General features: G+C 44.6%; 1 protein-coding gene across 8 annotated transcripts in view; it reads left to right on the plus strand.

Annotated features, from left to right (window-relative positions):
- The window catches only part of LOC131663385 (probable Na(+)/H(+) antiporter nhx-9), a 1718187-nt gene that overhangs the window by 458982 nt on the left and 1242467 nt on the right, over positions 1-16738 (plus strand). For all 8 annotated transcript variants that reach the window (XR_009301845.1, XR_009301846.1, XR_009301847.1 and 5 more), the window contains one exon: positions 14179-14435. Coding sequence is in view for 5 of the 8 variants with exons in the window: in XM_058933773.1 (XP_058789756.1) it covers positions 14179-14435 (257 nt within the window). In the remaining 3 variants the exon portion in view is untranslated. The remainder of the gene's footprint in view (positions 1-14178; positions 14436-16738) is intronic.

Genomic DNA, 16738 nt, shown 5'->3' on the forward strand with positions numbered 1-16738 from the left:
ACATTTCATAAAAGTTCCACTCTGATATCTATAAAAGAATTTAGATTTCGCATAAATAGAAGCTCCAAGCATGCACTACATCACATAACTAATATCATTTACAACAAACTCGACTCAATTGATCTATTAGCAATTACCTTTCTTGATCTGGCCAAAGCTTTTGACACAGTAGATCGTAAGATTTTATTAAACAAATTATATAATTATAGAATGAAGGGCTGTGCATACAATCTTATTAAAAGTTACCTTGGCAATAGAAAACGAAGAGTGAAAGTTAATAATACCATAAGCAACAAAAAAACAATACAAATGGGATAAATTTTGTAATAATGGAAAGAAGGGAAATAGTGAGAGATGGAAATTCACTTAATTTTAATTATATTCAGCAACGTTTCGTCAGCACATTTGCTGACCTCTTCAGACTTTATTAACAGAAAAACAACAAATTATTAACAATAAAGTTGCAAATATAATTTTAAAGGCAAATTATATGTATATGTGTGTACCTGATTTCTCTCGTAGTCAAATTATTATAGGCTAAAACGAACAGCTCGTAGCCAGTCACGTTACAATACAGTAAGAAATCAAGTATTTCAACACACATATATGTATATTTTTTATCTATCATCCCTTCCTCATCGATCTTAATAAAGGCTTATAAATATGACTAAGATATTGTATATTCTCTTTTCTATTTAAAGTGTTTTTATGTAAGACGATGTGCAACATTTCGGATATTCTGCGTTTCTTGTAATTCTTTTCATAATCCAATATCTTAACTTTATTGTACATAATTTGTGGTTTTTCTGTTAATAAAGCCTGAAGAGGTCAGCAAATGTGCTGACGAAACGTTGCTGAATATAATTAAAATTAAGTGAATTTCCATCTCTCACTATTTCCCTTCTTTCCATTATTACAAAATTTATCCCATTTTTATTGTTTCTTTATTGGTTATGGTATCGTTAAAAATGTTAAATGTTAAAAATAAAGAACAGAGAGAAGAGTAAATAACGCAAGTGCAATCAAATTCACAGGTCATTTGAGGATAAACATGTGCCAAATGGGAGATCTTTTTAAAGGATTTTTTCATATGTGTATTCAAGGTAAGCGAGTGATTATGTTAGTAACATATACATAGAATTTATATATTTTTTTGTACGAAATTTATTCACTGCATCGGCTTTACTGAATTATGGTGTTACGGAATTATGGGGTTGATCATTTTCATTCAGCACTTCATGCCATAAGCTATGAGACTGTGCAATTCCTTCGGTGAAATTTCTTACTACACAGGTCTTTTTAGGTCAAGGAATCATCCAATTGTGAAATTATTGGGTTATGAGTTTATTGAGGTAAGATGCTGAGGGATTAAAGGTTTCAGAATTGAGAGGTTGTAAAATTTTGATTATAGTTTTATATATGAAGTAATGTAGTTGATGGTTTTGATAGATTTTAAGGTGTATTTTGAAATTAGAAAAAATCTCTGAGTGTCGGAGTTAAACGGGCTACGAATTTATGCTCAGCGAGAAAAATACATAGCAATATCATTATGGCATTAATAACACAGTAAAATTTCGTTTTTTTTTGTGGGCCTATGATTAGTTTTTTTCAATGAAGAAGGTCAATTCGTTCTTATTATTTTAAAGAAGTGGGAATAACTACACTATACCATGGAAAGTACAAATTAATTATTAGCGTGTAATTCTTCTTATAATAGGCGTATGATGTTCGATTACTTCTCAAGTACTTCTGAGGCAAATGTAATCTCAGGCGCTCTTTCAGTTTGCGTATTACGCTGAAACCGGGAGTCCGACTGGAAAGACGTAAAGAGGAGAGCTTTCTAATTTAACGGAGCGTATGTTTGATACTTTTTTCTTCATAAGAGCTTCATCAAATTACAAAATTCAATGAAGTCATCTATTATAAGTAAATATTTCAGTTCTCACCGATATATTTACTTTAAAAGAAAGATTCAAAACGTTACGATCAAATCAAATATAAATATTAATCTATGTTTTAATAGGTCGGGCGCGGAACTACTTTTATTACGAAGAGAGATAAGAGGAAGAATACTATTTAAAAGTGAAAAAATATATTATTATCCTACTTTTTATTCCCTTTCATGGACATACGTTTGACACTCTTTATCATTAGCTTTTTTAGTTTAGATAGTGATTGCGCTGGGAACTAGGTATCTCATTCGACTCGTATCGAAAATCGTTGGGTGTAAACCCAACCTCCTCTCTTAACCTCTTAGAATGGAGAAGAGAATGAAATAGGCAGTAATTTTTCTTATTGGCTTGCCATGCTCTATCAATTTTTTTCGTTCGATTTGTGGGCCCTAATTGATGTAGGTGCGTGGGGAAAACCATGGACGTGGATCCAAATGTGTTTGCCCTTACTCGACAGAGGGATTTCAATGTATATGTTGAAATATAGTAGATATCAAAATATCTACTATATGGGCAAATCCCAGAAACTTTTGATTTTTGTGTTACTCGCTTCTACAGCTGCGTAGACATGAGTTTGGTCAAGTTGTAATGGCTTAAATTGAAAGGTCTGCAACGTGTGTATCAGGAAAAAAAATATTATTTGTTCAATAATAACCTTTGCATGCAATTCTGAAGGTCAAGAAATCCAAAAAGTCGGAATATTGATGAATTTTGCATGTTACTTTGCAAAAAAAGAAATTTCGAAATGCTGTAAAACGTGGAGCATTGTTTGAATTCTATTGAAACTTTTAGAAGTTGTTCTATGTACTATACCCTTGAAGAAATATCTTCATTTTTTCATGTGCCCTTAATAAAAAATAAATGGGAGTAGCTACAAGTTTTGTTACTGGTTTTTTGCCGAATTTGATAATTGTCGATTTTTGCTTATAGCGATTGGAGCATTGAATGAATCATAATATAACAAATTTTTATGTTTAATTGATGCTTAAGTAAAGCTATTTATGTGCCAAAAAAGTGTGTGCTCGTTAAAACTAGCTTTTTAATCGATATCAAAGATCGAAATATCTCGCGAAACTTTTTTCCACTATCGTCATATTTTAGTAGCACAAAAATAGTAACATGTTAAAACCGTCGACGATCACTGTGCTCTATTTAATATCACCAGTGGAAGCTTATAACAAAATGCTAACTTGATCACTCTTTTTATTAAAAGAATAGGGCTATTATAAATTTTAATGTCAAAAATCATGGGTATCAACTTTTTTATATTAGTGATTAGAACATTGTAGATTAATTTTACATGTTTTAAATATCTATATTTTGTGTTCTATAATGAAAAATAAGTATAAATAATTAAATTAATAAATTGATAATAATGAACATAATAAATTATTATTAATAATTAAAATAATTAATTATACATGAATAAATGAAAAGTTCATATCTGTATTGTTGAAAATATTATGTCGATGACAAGACTATTCTATTTAAAAGTTTAGTAGATTCGAATTTGTAAATATAGTCTGTTTATCAGAATCATTTCCAACATTATTGTTAATGAGTGGTGTGTGCGTGTGTGTGTGTGTGCGTGTGTGTGTGTGCGTGTGTGTGTGTGCGTGTGTGTGCGTGTGTTCGTGCGTGTGTGTGCGTGTGTGTGTGTGCGTGTGTATATGTGTAAGTGTAAGCATGTGTTTGTGTACAAATAGGTATGTATTATATGTCGAGAAATACAGAAATATATGTAATATTTTGAGTACTATTATATTGTTAATGGAGAAAGGGTTGCAGCTGGTGGAGCATTGTATAAAAAATTAAGCACAACTATTCTATCAATTCTTACACTAGTTCCTGTGATCCTGACCAAATTTCACAGGTGTGCTCCAAAAATTGGCCAATTCTACTTTTTTTGACCAAAAATCAAAAGTTTTTGGGATTTGCCCATATAATACTTGATAAATAATATTATTTTTTTAGTATGAAAAATTTTATAATTTATCTTTTACAAGAACATATCTTACATTATTTTTAAATATAATTAATGTGTTCAGGCCGCTCGCTTTAATTGCGGAGGCCTTTTTCTCTTTTTTCATTTTTCACCATAAATTTCTAACTCGGCAATTTTATTGCCAAATCAGTTTGTCGAAGGCAAAGAATGTGTGATGTTACTGTCTTGATAAACAATAAGTATAAATGTTTTGCTATCTGTCCTATTCTTATAATGTAGTTCAATGACAAGTCAAATGACAAATCAAACCAATAACCTACTGATAATTAACTCACAATACGATTGTTGATGATACTTGTTTACTGTTTGTTGAACAAGTCTCAGCTAGCATCGAATTGTGTACTGACGTCACACACTCTCTTTCTATTGCAAATAATTTGCGTTTGGGGGCAACATTTTCGGGTCATTTCTACCTTCTTCCTTTGGGACTAACAGAAAGATCAGAGAGTGCTCTTATACCTCAGGCCATTTGTATAAAAGTGAGTGCATCGTCGTTCTTCGATCTAATTTATTCTAAGAGTTGCTTGAACTAGCAGCTGAGCTCTTCGGATGAACTTGTCAAGTCAATCCAGTCAAGACGACATCAAAGCTTCCTTGCATACTGACTACACACCATGACGCAGGTACCGAGAGGACAGTACGAGACAACATCCAGTGTATTTTCTAGGAAGCAGCAATCAACAACTGGAGTGAAAAACTTAATCTACCTACAACTCATTGCTTTGCTACGCTAGCTATCCAATTTTTTCTCTTTCACCACATCTTGATCCCTTGAGTAATTAACTCAGGGAAAGACGCGATTGTGTACATCATGAATAAATCTCTAACTCTATGTTTACTTGCCTACTTTAATTATTTAATCAACAAATCTATTTTTAATTTGGTTATATAATTGGCTATTGTTTAATAAATAAAGTTTAATCGTCATTTAATTATTATAAAGTTGAAAAGATAAAATTATGCATTGAAATTATGATTTATATTAAAGTCATTTACATAGATTTTGTTTTATATTCATGTTAAACTAACAACATAATTGATAAACTATAACTATATTATTAAGTTATTGTTAATAAAATGAGTGTTGATTTTATGAATCAAGCAGATTTTGCAAAAATAAATTTAACATTTTTGTATAAAAAGTTATTGCTATTTTAATATGATTTATTTATACGAAATACTTTAGTAACTAAAAAGTAATCTAAATTATTGAATGTGTAAATTTAACTTTGTTCTCATAATGGACTTATATTATATTATTTATTAACGAATTCTTTAATTTTATTTTATAACGGCCGGGGCCGTTTTTGCGGAAAGTTGCCCGTGCGCGAAGCCGAGCACGGCCAAGCGGGCAAGCGAGCGCGAAGCGAAGCAGAGAGAGAGAGAGAGAGCGAGACTCGATGAGGCGCGTGCCGCGGCGGTAGAGTGGGGAGAAGAGACGATTTTCGGGCACTGATACCGGGGAGCTCGAGCTAGCGTCACGTGCGCGCGCGAACGAAATGAAAAGGATCGAGGAAAACGGAAAGTATGAGTGCGCTAGAAAGTTTACCGCCATCCCCGAGGATCACCAGAGCCGGTGGACCGTCATCTCCGGTGGGCGATTCGAGGAGCATAGCTTGTCCGCCCGAGCAAGGGCGATAGCGAGGGCGATTAACGAGAAGGAGTAGTCTGTCTGCAGCAGCTACTTCCCGGTGAGTTTCTTTGCGTTTGTAAGCGATTACTTAGCGTGCATTAGTTGCGCGAGCGAGCGTCTCTCTCCCTCTAAAATAGTACTCGAAGCGAAATCTCGGCGCGCGATATTGTGTAAAAAGAGAAAATCTGATTAACTAAATAAAGCGCAGTTTGACCTGCTCAAGTGTTGCCATTGTGTTGGGCGTACCTAGGAAGGCACCTCTGTCCCTCCCACGCCCGTGGTTAAAATCCACGCACGCTCTCGTGCTTAGCCGCGCTTTCACGATCCCTTTTCAGGGCAGCACGTGTCCGCCCGTGCGCGGCGGAACAGCAGGAAGCGCCTAGCTGATCGGGGCGGCGGTAAGCCTCGCACCGAGCAGCGAAGATAAGTTTGTTAACAGGCCGCGAGAATAATTTGTTTATTTTCCGGGCCGTTACAGTGGCGCCCAACTAGCTATAATCACGGGCAACGACGGTTGACCGGCGCGCAGCAACCTTCGACAGGTCGAAACCGGCGCGAGAGAGAGAGAGTCTTTGTGTCAGGCGCGCGTGAGTGTTTACAAACACGTGGTTTGAGTCAGAGTTTGTGGGGAAAACAGCGGCCTTGACGACTTTTATGTCGTTCATAATTTTATCATTGTAGCCGAGTATCGCGACTACTAAAATTCGTAGTCGTCAACGCCGTTAAATAGGTTCGACGGCAGTCGCGCGGACAGCGAAAATTGTGCGGCCGCCCGCGCGAGCAAGGCGACCGACAGCTGTGAGAAGTTTTTTTTTCTCTATCATTGTTTTTTTTTTATTTTACTTGTCTCTTCTTTTTCTGATTTTCTCCGTTGATTTTTTTTTGAGTAGTAGTGTGTGATTCCTCGCAGCGGTCGATATATTTTTTTTCTGTTTTTGCTTTTGTTTGAAAATTTTTTTTTCCTTTTCCCTTCTCACTTTTTTTTTTTTTTTTGACTCGTCGTAAGCCGCCTTGCTACGCCGAACTTATAGCAGACGAAGCAAATCGAACTTTTCTCGGATTCTAGCTATCGTCACATAATAACCCCAACGAACTGCAACACCAGGCGTGCCCAAAAGAAAAATAACACAGCGGCGCTAACAAACAGTTAGTACTGCTGATAGGTAGGATTATTGTTTTTTTTTTGCGTAGAGTGGCGCGCCCCAAGCCGTGTGTTGAGAGGCCATTAAAATAAAAGCTCGCCAGGAGCATTGAATTCATTAGAATTTAAGATGCGATTAAGTAGTTTGTTTTTGGTTGGCCACCAATTAGTCAAGAATACACTCACGTGCGCTAGGTTGTCAGAGCGAGGTTGTAAATCGTACTAGGCGATTATTGACATTTATAACAGCGCTCGCAACCAATTAATAATGGAGACGCTAAGAGACCCGGAAATAAGCGTTCAGCAATGGATCGCCGAGTTGCAAGAAGATGGGCTGAATAGGACACTGGCAGCCCTAGATTTGAAAGAAGACGGCGACATAGCAGTAAAGAAGAGCTGCCTGCAGAAATGGATACTGGGAAACTATACCGCATCAGATTTTCAGCAGACGATGCAAGCGTCACCAGCGACGGCTATGCGAGCCAGGATGGAACGGAGGACAACGTTTATCCTGCAAGAGCAGGAAGCGTTGGCGAAGGCGACGGGCGTCGCAGAACATTCACTGCAAATAGCATTGACCAATGACATGCTCATATCAAAAATGGATATGCAGCTAACAAGGCTGATTCTGGAGGAGTCGATGCACTCGGGCGAAGCACCAACATCGCCCCCAAGGCCAGAGCAACCCGTGGATGAGGCCGACGATCTGCTGACAACCGGAGGAGACCCAGTGCAGGTCTCACGGGAGTTCATAAAAGCAATAGGAGTTTGGCTGAAGCAACTCCGAGCTGTGGAAAAGTCCGTGGCCCTAAACAACCAGAGGGTTCGGGAAGCGACGCAGCTGATGCAAGGAGTGTGCGCAGCACAAGCCAAAATCGTCAGCCAAATCGAGACACTCCAGCACAGAGTCGAAATGCTAGAAAACGACATGGATGACCTGCAGGATGCGCAAGAAGGACAGACACACGCTGAACAAGACGCCCCGCCACCAGACAATCCGCGCCCGGGCGCGCGCTTCCAGGACACGTTCACGCTTCACTACCCGAGCGACACGGGCGGCAGCACGCCATTGAGGGGCAATCAAATGCCCGGGGCGCGATGGCCATACCAACCACCCCTAGCGTAGCCCTCAGGAGGGGGCGGACAATAGAATGCCCATCAGAATTCCGCTGTACCGAACCCAGCAGGGCAGCCGAGGATTCACCATAGTACCGCAGTCGGACAGAATTTTGAGCAGACAGAACCCACCACCACCGACAGACTAGGACGCAGTGCAGGACAGAACAGGTTCAACAGCACCTATCTGCCCAGATACACCATGGGCCCGTCGGCGGGGTCGCACCAAAACACGACCGGCGGATTTTCCACGACCCGAGATGTGGGAAAAATAGTGAGAGGATGGAAGGTTAGGTTCGCTGGAAGTGAAGGCCAAAGTGTGGACGTCTTCATAGATAAGTTGGAAGCGCAACGGATGGCCGCCGGAATTTCCGCGGAAGAGATGCTGATGGGCTTGCCCGACGTCCTAACGGGGGCGGCCCAAACCTGGTACTTAAACAACCACCAGGATTGGATCAGCTATCACGACTTCCTCGAGGACGCGCGCCAATGGTTTGGCACCAGCATCGTGCAGCAACAGAGGTTGAAGAGGGAGGTGCATGCGTGCTACCAGGGGCAAGATGAGCCGGTAAGGGATTATATTACCAAGCTCCAAGCCATGGTGAGAAAAGTGCAGCCACCCATGCCCGCGTCGAAAGAGCTTGAACTGTTATATGCCAACTTGCTGCCAGAAATCCAGCGACACATCAGACGCACGGAAGTAACCTCGGTGCGTGAATTATGCCGCCTGCCCACAGAGGTCCAGAACGACCTAATTCACTCGAGCCAGAAAAGAGTGATGCTGGAGCCGAAAGCCGCCCTGTTTCCGGAATGGACTTATACCCCACCGGGGGCGGGGGCAAAAAAGGCAAAAGTGTCGGCACTGAGTGCCGAACAGCCCGAGGAAGGAGAGGAACCGGCCGAGGCAGAGATCGCGGCGGTCGCTCATAAGGGGGCGGCGAGCCATTGGATGGAGAAGCTGGAAAAATCCATAATGGATAAGCTCAGTGAAAAACTCGCCCAGATTCCTTCCGCAACAAGAGCACCGCCCAAGTCGCAGGCCCAGGGCGAGACGGCACCCAGACCAAGAGGTCAGCGAAGGGCCATAGACTATTCGAAACCGTTGAGCTGCTCCAAGTGCAGCAGACTCGGTTTCAGCGTTAGGTATTGCCCAGATTGTAACCCGTCAGAGCCGGCGGGAAACGGGACGGGAAGCGGTTAGAAGGGATCTCTACCGCTCTCCCCAAACCCCAGATCCCATAGGCAGGGCAAACCCCGGGCGATAAGGAGCGCCCGATGCCCCCGATGCCGGTCACCAGAATAAACTCGCAATCGGCAGGCAACGACGACTCGCTGAAGCCAGCGAGCGCCCAGCCGACACAAGGGCGAGGAAGCGGTGACGACGGTAACATCGGCTGTGGGACCGCGGCAGGTAGCGAAGATTCGGCTACAACACAGGAAAAGAGAGTCAGCGGACCCAGCAGCGCCGACTTAGTCCTCACAGATAAGCGCGACGGACATTCTTTCCATAGCAATGGCAAGGTATCGGCCTCGGCACCAGAGAACCCGGAGATCTCAGGATCCCGCGCATCTACGCAAGCCCAGATGGAGCAGGCAGCGAGCGAAAGGCTCACTGTAGCTAATGGAGCTTGTGATTTGGGCGGCGAGTCTTCGGTGACTGCCGCGGTCGCAAAGGAACGCCACACCGTAAGCCGTGAAAAAGAATACGTGCCGGAGGACGAGTCAAGGTGGTGGCTCACCGTGCAGATCGGGACTTTCCGAATTCGTGCCCTATACGATTCAGGAGCCTCCTGCACGTCGATAGGAGCGTTAGGTCTGTTGATTGCCGCTGAACTCGGACTTAAATTGGAAGTAACCAAGGCTGGGTCGTGCAGGTTGCCGGACGGCCGGTCAGTGCCCGTGATAGGCCATCTAGCGATGCCTTTCACAACCGGAGGCGTGACCATTGATGTACGCGTCTCTATAATCCCAGAGCTCGCAGATCAATGTTATGTAGGGGTCAACTTCATGAAAAAGTTCAAGGCAGTGACTGACCATACTAATATAGCATTTTTCTGCGAGACGATAACGTAACGGTACCAATGGAGATGGCTGGCTTAAAGGGACCCGCCGAAATGGCCTCGATCGGTATCGCTGACACGACAGAAGAGCAGCGTGCGGAGATAGAAAGTTTGGTGAAAAGTATGCTGCCACCGCCCAGCAAACTTCTAGGGGCGGCGAGAGACGTCAAGCATGACATCAAGCTGACGTCCACCAGACCGATCAAGCAGAGATATTACCTGGTCTCACCCAAGATCGAGCAGGAAATGCACAAGCAGATCGCAGGTTGGTCAAGTCCAATCGTGATGGTACCGCGAGGCAACAAAGGAGAATACCGAATGTGCACGCAATTACGGAGCCAGATGCTTACCCAATTCCCTTTATGCAAGATATACTGAGGCGGCTGCGCAACGCCAAGTATATATCAACAGTGGATTTGAGCCTCGCCTACCACCAGATCCCGTTGAAAAAGGAATGTCGCCCGTATACAACCTTCACCGTACTGGGCTTGGGGCATTTTTAATACGTGAGCATGCCCTTCGGCCTTGCATATGCGGGGGCGACATTCCAACGCCCTTTTGCGTTCGCGTACCTAGACGACATCATCATCGTCTCTTCGTCATTTGAAGAGCACAAGCTCCACTTGGCGAAAGTTCTGAACCGCTTGATAGAGGCAGGGCTCACAGTGAGCTCTGACAAGAGCGTGTTCTGCAAGTCGGAGGTCCGATACCTCGTTAATCGCGACGGAATCAGGCCGGATCCAGAAAAAGTCCGGCCGATTGCAGAATACCCGAGGCCCAGCAATGTTCGGAAGCTCAGGCGCTTCATGGGCATGGCCTCGTGCTACCGGCGATTCATCGAAGACTTTGCCACGATCTCTGAGCCCCTCATCAAGCTGACCAGAAAGGCCGAACCATTCGTGTGGGGAACCGCACAGCAAGAGGCGTTCAAAACCATCAAGAACTTGATGATGTCAGCCCCAATCCTACAGCCACCAGACCCCAAGGGAGACTACGCGCTACACACGGACGCCAGTGACTCAGGACTCGGAGTCGTCCTGGTCCAGTCGGTTGGCGGTGAAGAGCGCGTGATTGAATTTGCGAGCCGCACCTTGTCGAAAGCAGAACGCAATTATTCGGTCTCGGAGCATGAGTGCCTAGCAGTGCTGTACGGAATTGAAAAATTCCGACACTACATAGAGGGCTACAAGTTCAAAGTGGTAACGGACCACAGCTCTCTGCGCTGGCTAAAACGCATGAGAAGCCACAGCCCACGGTCGCGAGAAAGCCACGAGGCCGGCCTAGAAAGACGGCACGCTTGGTACTTTGCACAACGACGCGGGTTATGCCGAATCCGAGCCGGGCCGTCGAAGCGAACAAGCGAAAGCCTGGGAGACCGCGAAAGGCTTAGCAGTCACCCCCGCGCCATTCGCAATCATTACCCCCATCAGGCATGATCATTCATTCACCTCATACCATCCATTGTCACCCTATTACAGATGGAAGACGCAGTCGTCGAAGTCGCCGCCTGGTTCTTCAACCACGCCCGACACGAGGACCTCGAGCGGCCGGAGAAAAGAACCCTCTTCGGCGCTCGCAAGACCTTCGAGCGGATGCGCGTCGAGGCCTTCGAGTTGGAGGGCGAAGAGAAGAGGGATGCGGAGTTCGCCCGCATCTTTGACCGGGTCGCGAACCAGATCCGGGAGGGCATCACGCAAGATACCGTGCTCCGCCGGCTCGATGACGCCCGAGCTCGACTCATCCTGCAGGTGCAACAGCTCCAGGAAGAGGGTGTAATCGCGCCGCCACGCCCAGGGCCGAAGCCAGGGCTCATCCTGGAAGAGGTTCGTGAGGTCCCGGAAGGCTGGCCGACCCGCGACGGGCACATAAGCCACCCGCCCCGCCGCCGAAGACGTCGACACACGCGTGGCTGTACGGGCGATACGCGCCCAAGGGCGTACCCACCGGAAGACCCGCCTCAAGTCCGGATCGCCCCGCGCCCAAAACCCAGGACGTCTCCTCGCAGGCCACCGAAGAGAAGAGGGACGCGACCACCCAGACCCCCCGCTCAACAGTGCACCGCGGAGTCCAGGTCAGGCCGTTCCGCTGGGCGGTGTCAACCCAGGCGACACCGACCCGGCTAGACCAAACGACTCAGGCCTACCCTGACCAGCAGGAGGTGGCCTCGCAGACCTGGCCATCCACGGGCGCGCCAGGAGCCGCGACGGGCCGAGAAGAGGTCCCGAGCCGAAGAAGTGCGCCCTTCGAGTGCGGCCGCAGGACACGGGACGTGGGCTGCAACCCGGGGCACATCCCGTGGTCTGCCCGCGTATATCCCCGCATCGACCGGCCGTACGAAAGCGTGGATTGGCCCACCTCCCCGTTGAGCGAACGGGCGAGCCGATCGAGTGAGGAGGGCTGGCCAAGCATCGGGCGAGCGCTGACCGAACTCGGAAACGCTTGGAAGTTCGTCATGAGCTTCCAACGCCAAGTCCTGACCAAGTCGGCGCAATTCTTAGAACTGCCCGGTGCGGTAGCCCTCCTTGGCCCGTGGCTGGAGAAGCTCGAGCGGTGGCAGCGTTACGAATTGGCGGCCCGGGCGATACAGCAGGGGCAGCCGCCGGTATTTACAGCGCCCCCTCCAGTATTGCCCTACCCGGAATTCCGCCGGGCGCCCAGCATCGAAGACCAGCGCCCCCAAGGGCCCAGGGCTGCTAGGCCCACAGCCCAGGCAACGCCCAACCAGGACGTCGAGGACGCGGCTACTCCCGAGACAGCCCATCACGGCCGCGTGAACGTGGACGCCAACTCCTCGGGGGGAAGCACGGTGACGATCAATATCAGTCAACGTCACGGGCGCTGGTCAGAACATCATCGCCAACAGAGCGCCCATTCCCTGGGGCAAAGAGAGCGAAGCCGCGTGAGGAGCGCGAGCCGGACTCCCAACCCCAACGTCGTCGACCCGGAGGGTCGCCGAGAGGGCCAATCGCGCCGAGACGCCGAGGGATGCTACATCTGCGGACACCCCGGCGTCTCCAAGTCATCGCGCTGCCCGAACTTCGCCCGCCACGGCGAATTCCGACGCGGCTGCAGCCATCGGCATCGCTGACAGTTGCCCACTGGGACAACTAAATAAAAAATTTGCATTTCATGTCACCGTCACATTTATTGCACTCCACCCCTCTCACCTCGCCAGTCCTCACCCTCGCACAATCATTCCGCGCTATGATCGTCGGAGATTACCTCGGATATCATCCGACTAGGAGGGGACTATAACGGCCGGGGCCGTTTTCGCGGAAAGTTGCCCGCGCGCGAAGCCGAGCACGGCCAAGCGGGCAAGCGAGCGCGAAGCAAAGCAGAGAGAGAGAGAGAGAGAGAGAGAGAGAGAGCGAGACTCGATGAGGCGTGTGCCGCGGCGGTAGAGTGGGGAGAAGAGACGATTTTCGGGCACTGATTCGGGCACTGACGATTTTCGGCACAACACCAGGAAGCGCCTAGCTCATCGGGGTGGCGGTAAGCCTCGCACCGAGCAGCGAAGATAAGTTTGTTAACAGGCCGCGAGAATAATTTGTTTATTTTCCGGGCCGTTACAATTTATTAACGCTTTCTTAATTTATCTAGCTTATTCAACAAAAAAAGTTATAAAACTCGGAGATATTTTCATTATTTGTGCTAAAACTATGCTTCTGATGAAAAAACATATGAGAGATTTTAAGAAGCTACAATTTTTATCTATGTAGAAATGTGTATTTTTCTCTATTTTGTAATTTAAAATATTTTATAATTTTCTTTCTCATGTTATAATTTTAAATATTATAATTATATAATTTTAAATATTAAAGCAAAGAGCCGATCTGAGCATGATAAAGAAGCAAGCGTCCTGTACCGTGGGATTTTTGTTTGTCTCTGGACATACAGGCCTTTTCCTTCTTTCCGCATAAAAGTATTTTCCTTATCTTATAACTGTACTAAAATCTAAATTACGCCTGCAATAAAAATTTTTAATTCTAGCCATGGTAAAAATTAATAATTTAAAGTAATTAAAATTATGGCCCGACATTATAGGCGAATTTTATGCCTACATCTTTTTGATAGATTAAGCAAATATAACTAGCTATTAATCAGTTTTATAGCTACGAACGGAACCGAATTTTTAAAACAATATAAATATTTATAAATTCTTTCGATTCATAAAATGAATTAGGAAAAATGGATATGTGAAGTAGAAAAATTAGGTTAATATTTATCAAAATTTTTTGAAATATTTTTTCATGTTTCATTTATCCTTACAGGTACTATATCATATGTTTGAAACATACAGTGAAATGGGTCCTCAAAGAATTTCGTACTATGATATTCTCGCTGGATTTGCCTCATTTCTTGTGGTAGCAATTGGAGGAACGATTATTGGAGTTATTTGGGGGTTTGCCACGAGTTTCATTACAAGATTTACAAATCAAGTCAGAGTTATTGAACCTATATTCATATTTGTTATGGCATACTTAGCTTATTTGAGTGCCGAACTTTTTCATATGTCGGGCATTTTAGCGTATGTATTATTAGACCTAATACAAAAGAATTTTATTTAAATATTCTTAAGAAAACCTATATTCAATATAAATATAACTTACATATGGTTTGCAGAATTACCAAATATTATAATCTGTATAGATAATAAGTATACACAAATAATTTTATATTTTCCAGTGGAATATCACAGTTTATCGTTTGGGCTCTCATCATTGTTTATTCGCTATTGCAGGCTGATAGTCTATGTATACGATACGAACTATTATGCTAATTTTCTCTGCTTGAGGTATGGCAAGCAGGATCATTGGTGAAGCCAAGAGCGGTTAACGATTGCTGCTAATAAAGAGAGATAGGGAACGTGCAATCCAGGGAGGCGAAAAGAGAGAGTTGACGAGAGAGAGAGAGAGAGAGAGAGAGTTTTAGGAAAAGTTTGTGCTAGACTATTGCATCGTGCGCGTTACCGATATTTGTTTCATTTCGACGATTGAGTTTTCGGGTTTCGGGCGAGGCCTCGTTGTGTTTTAAGTTTGTATGTTAGTTGATACTGATACATGCCTAGTGTGCGGGACGTGTTAGTTTGTTGTTTTTCTGTACTTCGTGGATAGATCACTCATAGCCAGTGTTGAACTTTAACAGCCGCTACCACGTGGCCAAAAGTTGTTACAGCACGGTCAGCAATCATGCAATAATTGCAGCAGCAGTATTGAGAGTGGCGAAAGCACAGACTGGTAACAGCAGTTGTAGCGACAGCATTGGTATCAGTAGTGGTAGCTATAGGAGGAACAGTAACCGCAAGGCAATCTTCGGGTCGGGAAGTTTAGTGCTCGTGTTTCTCTCTCTCTTCTTCTTTTATGCATGTTCAGGTGCTGCACTCACGTGTGTATGCAGAGTATTTCGGTAAACCCCTATATTGGTCGTAATAGTCGGTCGCGCATTCATTGGGCTAAGAGCGCCTTAATCTCACTTAATGCATTATTAGATTTTATATGCGCGCATTTTTTTGTTTATTTTTTATTTATCCTTTTTTCGTTGTTTTGATTTATAATTAAAATTTAATTTTTTATTTAATTTAGCGTCGCTGTATTCTTCCTATCACCAATTCTCATCCTATTATTCGCTCGTGTACGATTAGTATATAATCTGTGTATTTTTTTTGTATTATTTTGATGTATATTACTTTTTCTTCTTCTTTATTATTTTAAATAGTCTTGTTTCGTTTGCTGCTTTCTTTTTATTTTGTTTTTGTGTGTTTCATATAAGTTGTCCTTTTAAAGTAGTAAGTGTTACTATAGGATTGGATATCATACCCAGGTCAAGGTTGGTGGCACCACGCGCATCAAGCTATATTCAGTCCACTTAGGAAAACTTCTGCCATGTTTTATTTTTTTGCGTTTTTAGATTACTAATGTGATGTCGCTTGCTTGTTATAAAATGCTAAACACAAGACCGAATGAGGATTTCTACATCTGCCACCTGGGCGGCTAGTTCAAGCTGCAGCACTCGTGATCGCGCATATTGGGCATTATATCATTAATCTTAGCGGAGTATATAGTGGCTCAAGGGCTGAGTAAGGAGCAGGTAGCGAATGAGATGTCTATGTTGGATTTGAGTGGCTAGGGGAAAGTTAAACACTCTCTCCCAGTGGTTGGTCTATCAAAAAACATGAGAAGTGCTCATCATATCATCCTCGAGAAAGGTACTGCAGAGAATAGCATCAGTGAAAAGTGGCGGGGTCACTGGGAAAGAGACTGCAGGGATTTTCACCTCTATAGTTCTATATCAACGGTGTTATAACTGTACTTAAAATTTTTTCATTGGGTGTTAGCAGCACTGTAAGTTCTTGGCTATGAGTCAACGAACAGAGCTACACCAGCGGTTGTGACTTCCACGGCGCAGCCTTTTCCTGTCCCATCACAGCACATGTGTGAACCGAGATTGCTCTCCGCGACTTCAAGTGCCGTGAAGGGAGAGTTGCGGTTGGTATCCACAAGAGGCCCTGTCCTACCGATCTCGCCGTTTGAATCATCAAACAACATGTCTGCAGCAAAGCGAAGACCAAGGAGGAGACGCCGCCAAAGACGACGAAGTCGGGAAGTAACGAGCTCCTCAAAATGCATGTGTATTCAGCGAGAAAAGCTTCACCAGTGAAGACGAGAAAGCGTACCACCGACATTACCATTATCCCCGGTGCGAAAATGCATTGGCGAGCTCACGGGGCCAGCCCCACGAAGAGTTGCGCGGCCGTTTAAACAGTAGGTCCGCTGAAACTGAGACAGCATTCGGAGCCTAGAACAAATAGCCGCTGGGTTGGGAGTGAAGGGC

The sequence above is a fragment of the Phymastichus coffea genome, unplaced genomic scaffold (genome assembly GCF_024137745.1).
Source record: "Phymastichus coffea isolate CEN01 unplaced genomic scaffold, Cenicafe_Pcof_1.1 PCOF00034, whole genome shotgun sequence".
NCBI classification, from domain to species: domain Eukaryota; kingdom Metazoa; phylum Arthropoda; class Insecta; order Hymenoptera; family Eulophidae; genus Phymastichus; species Phymastichus coffea.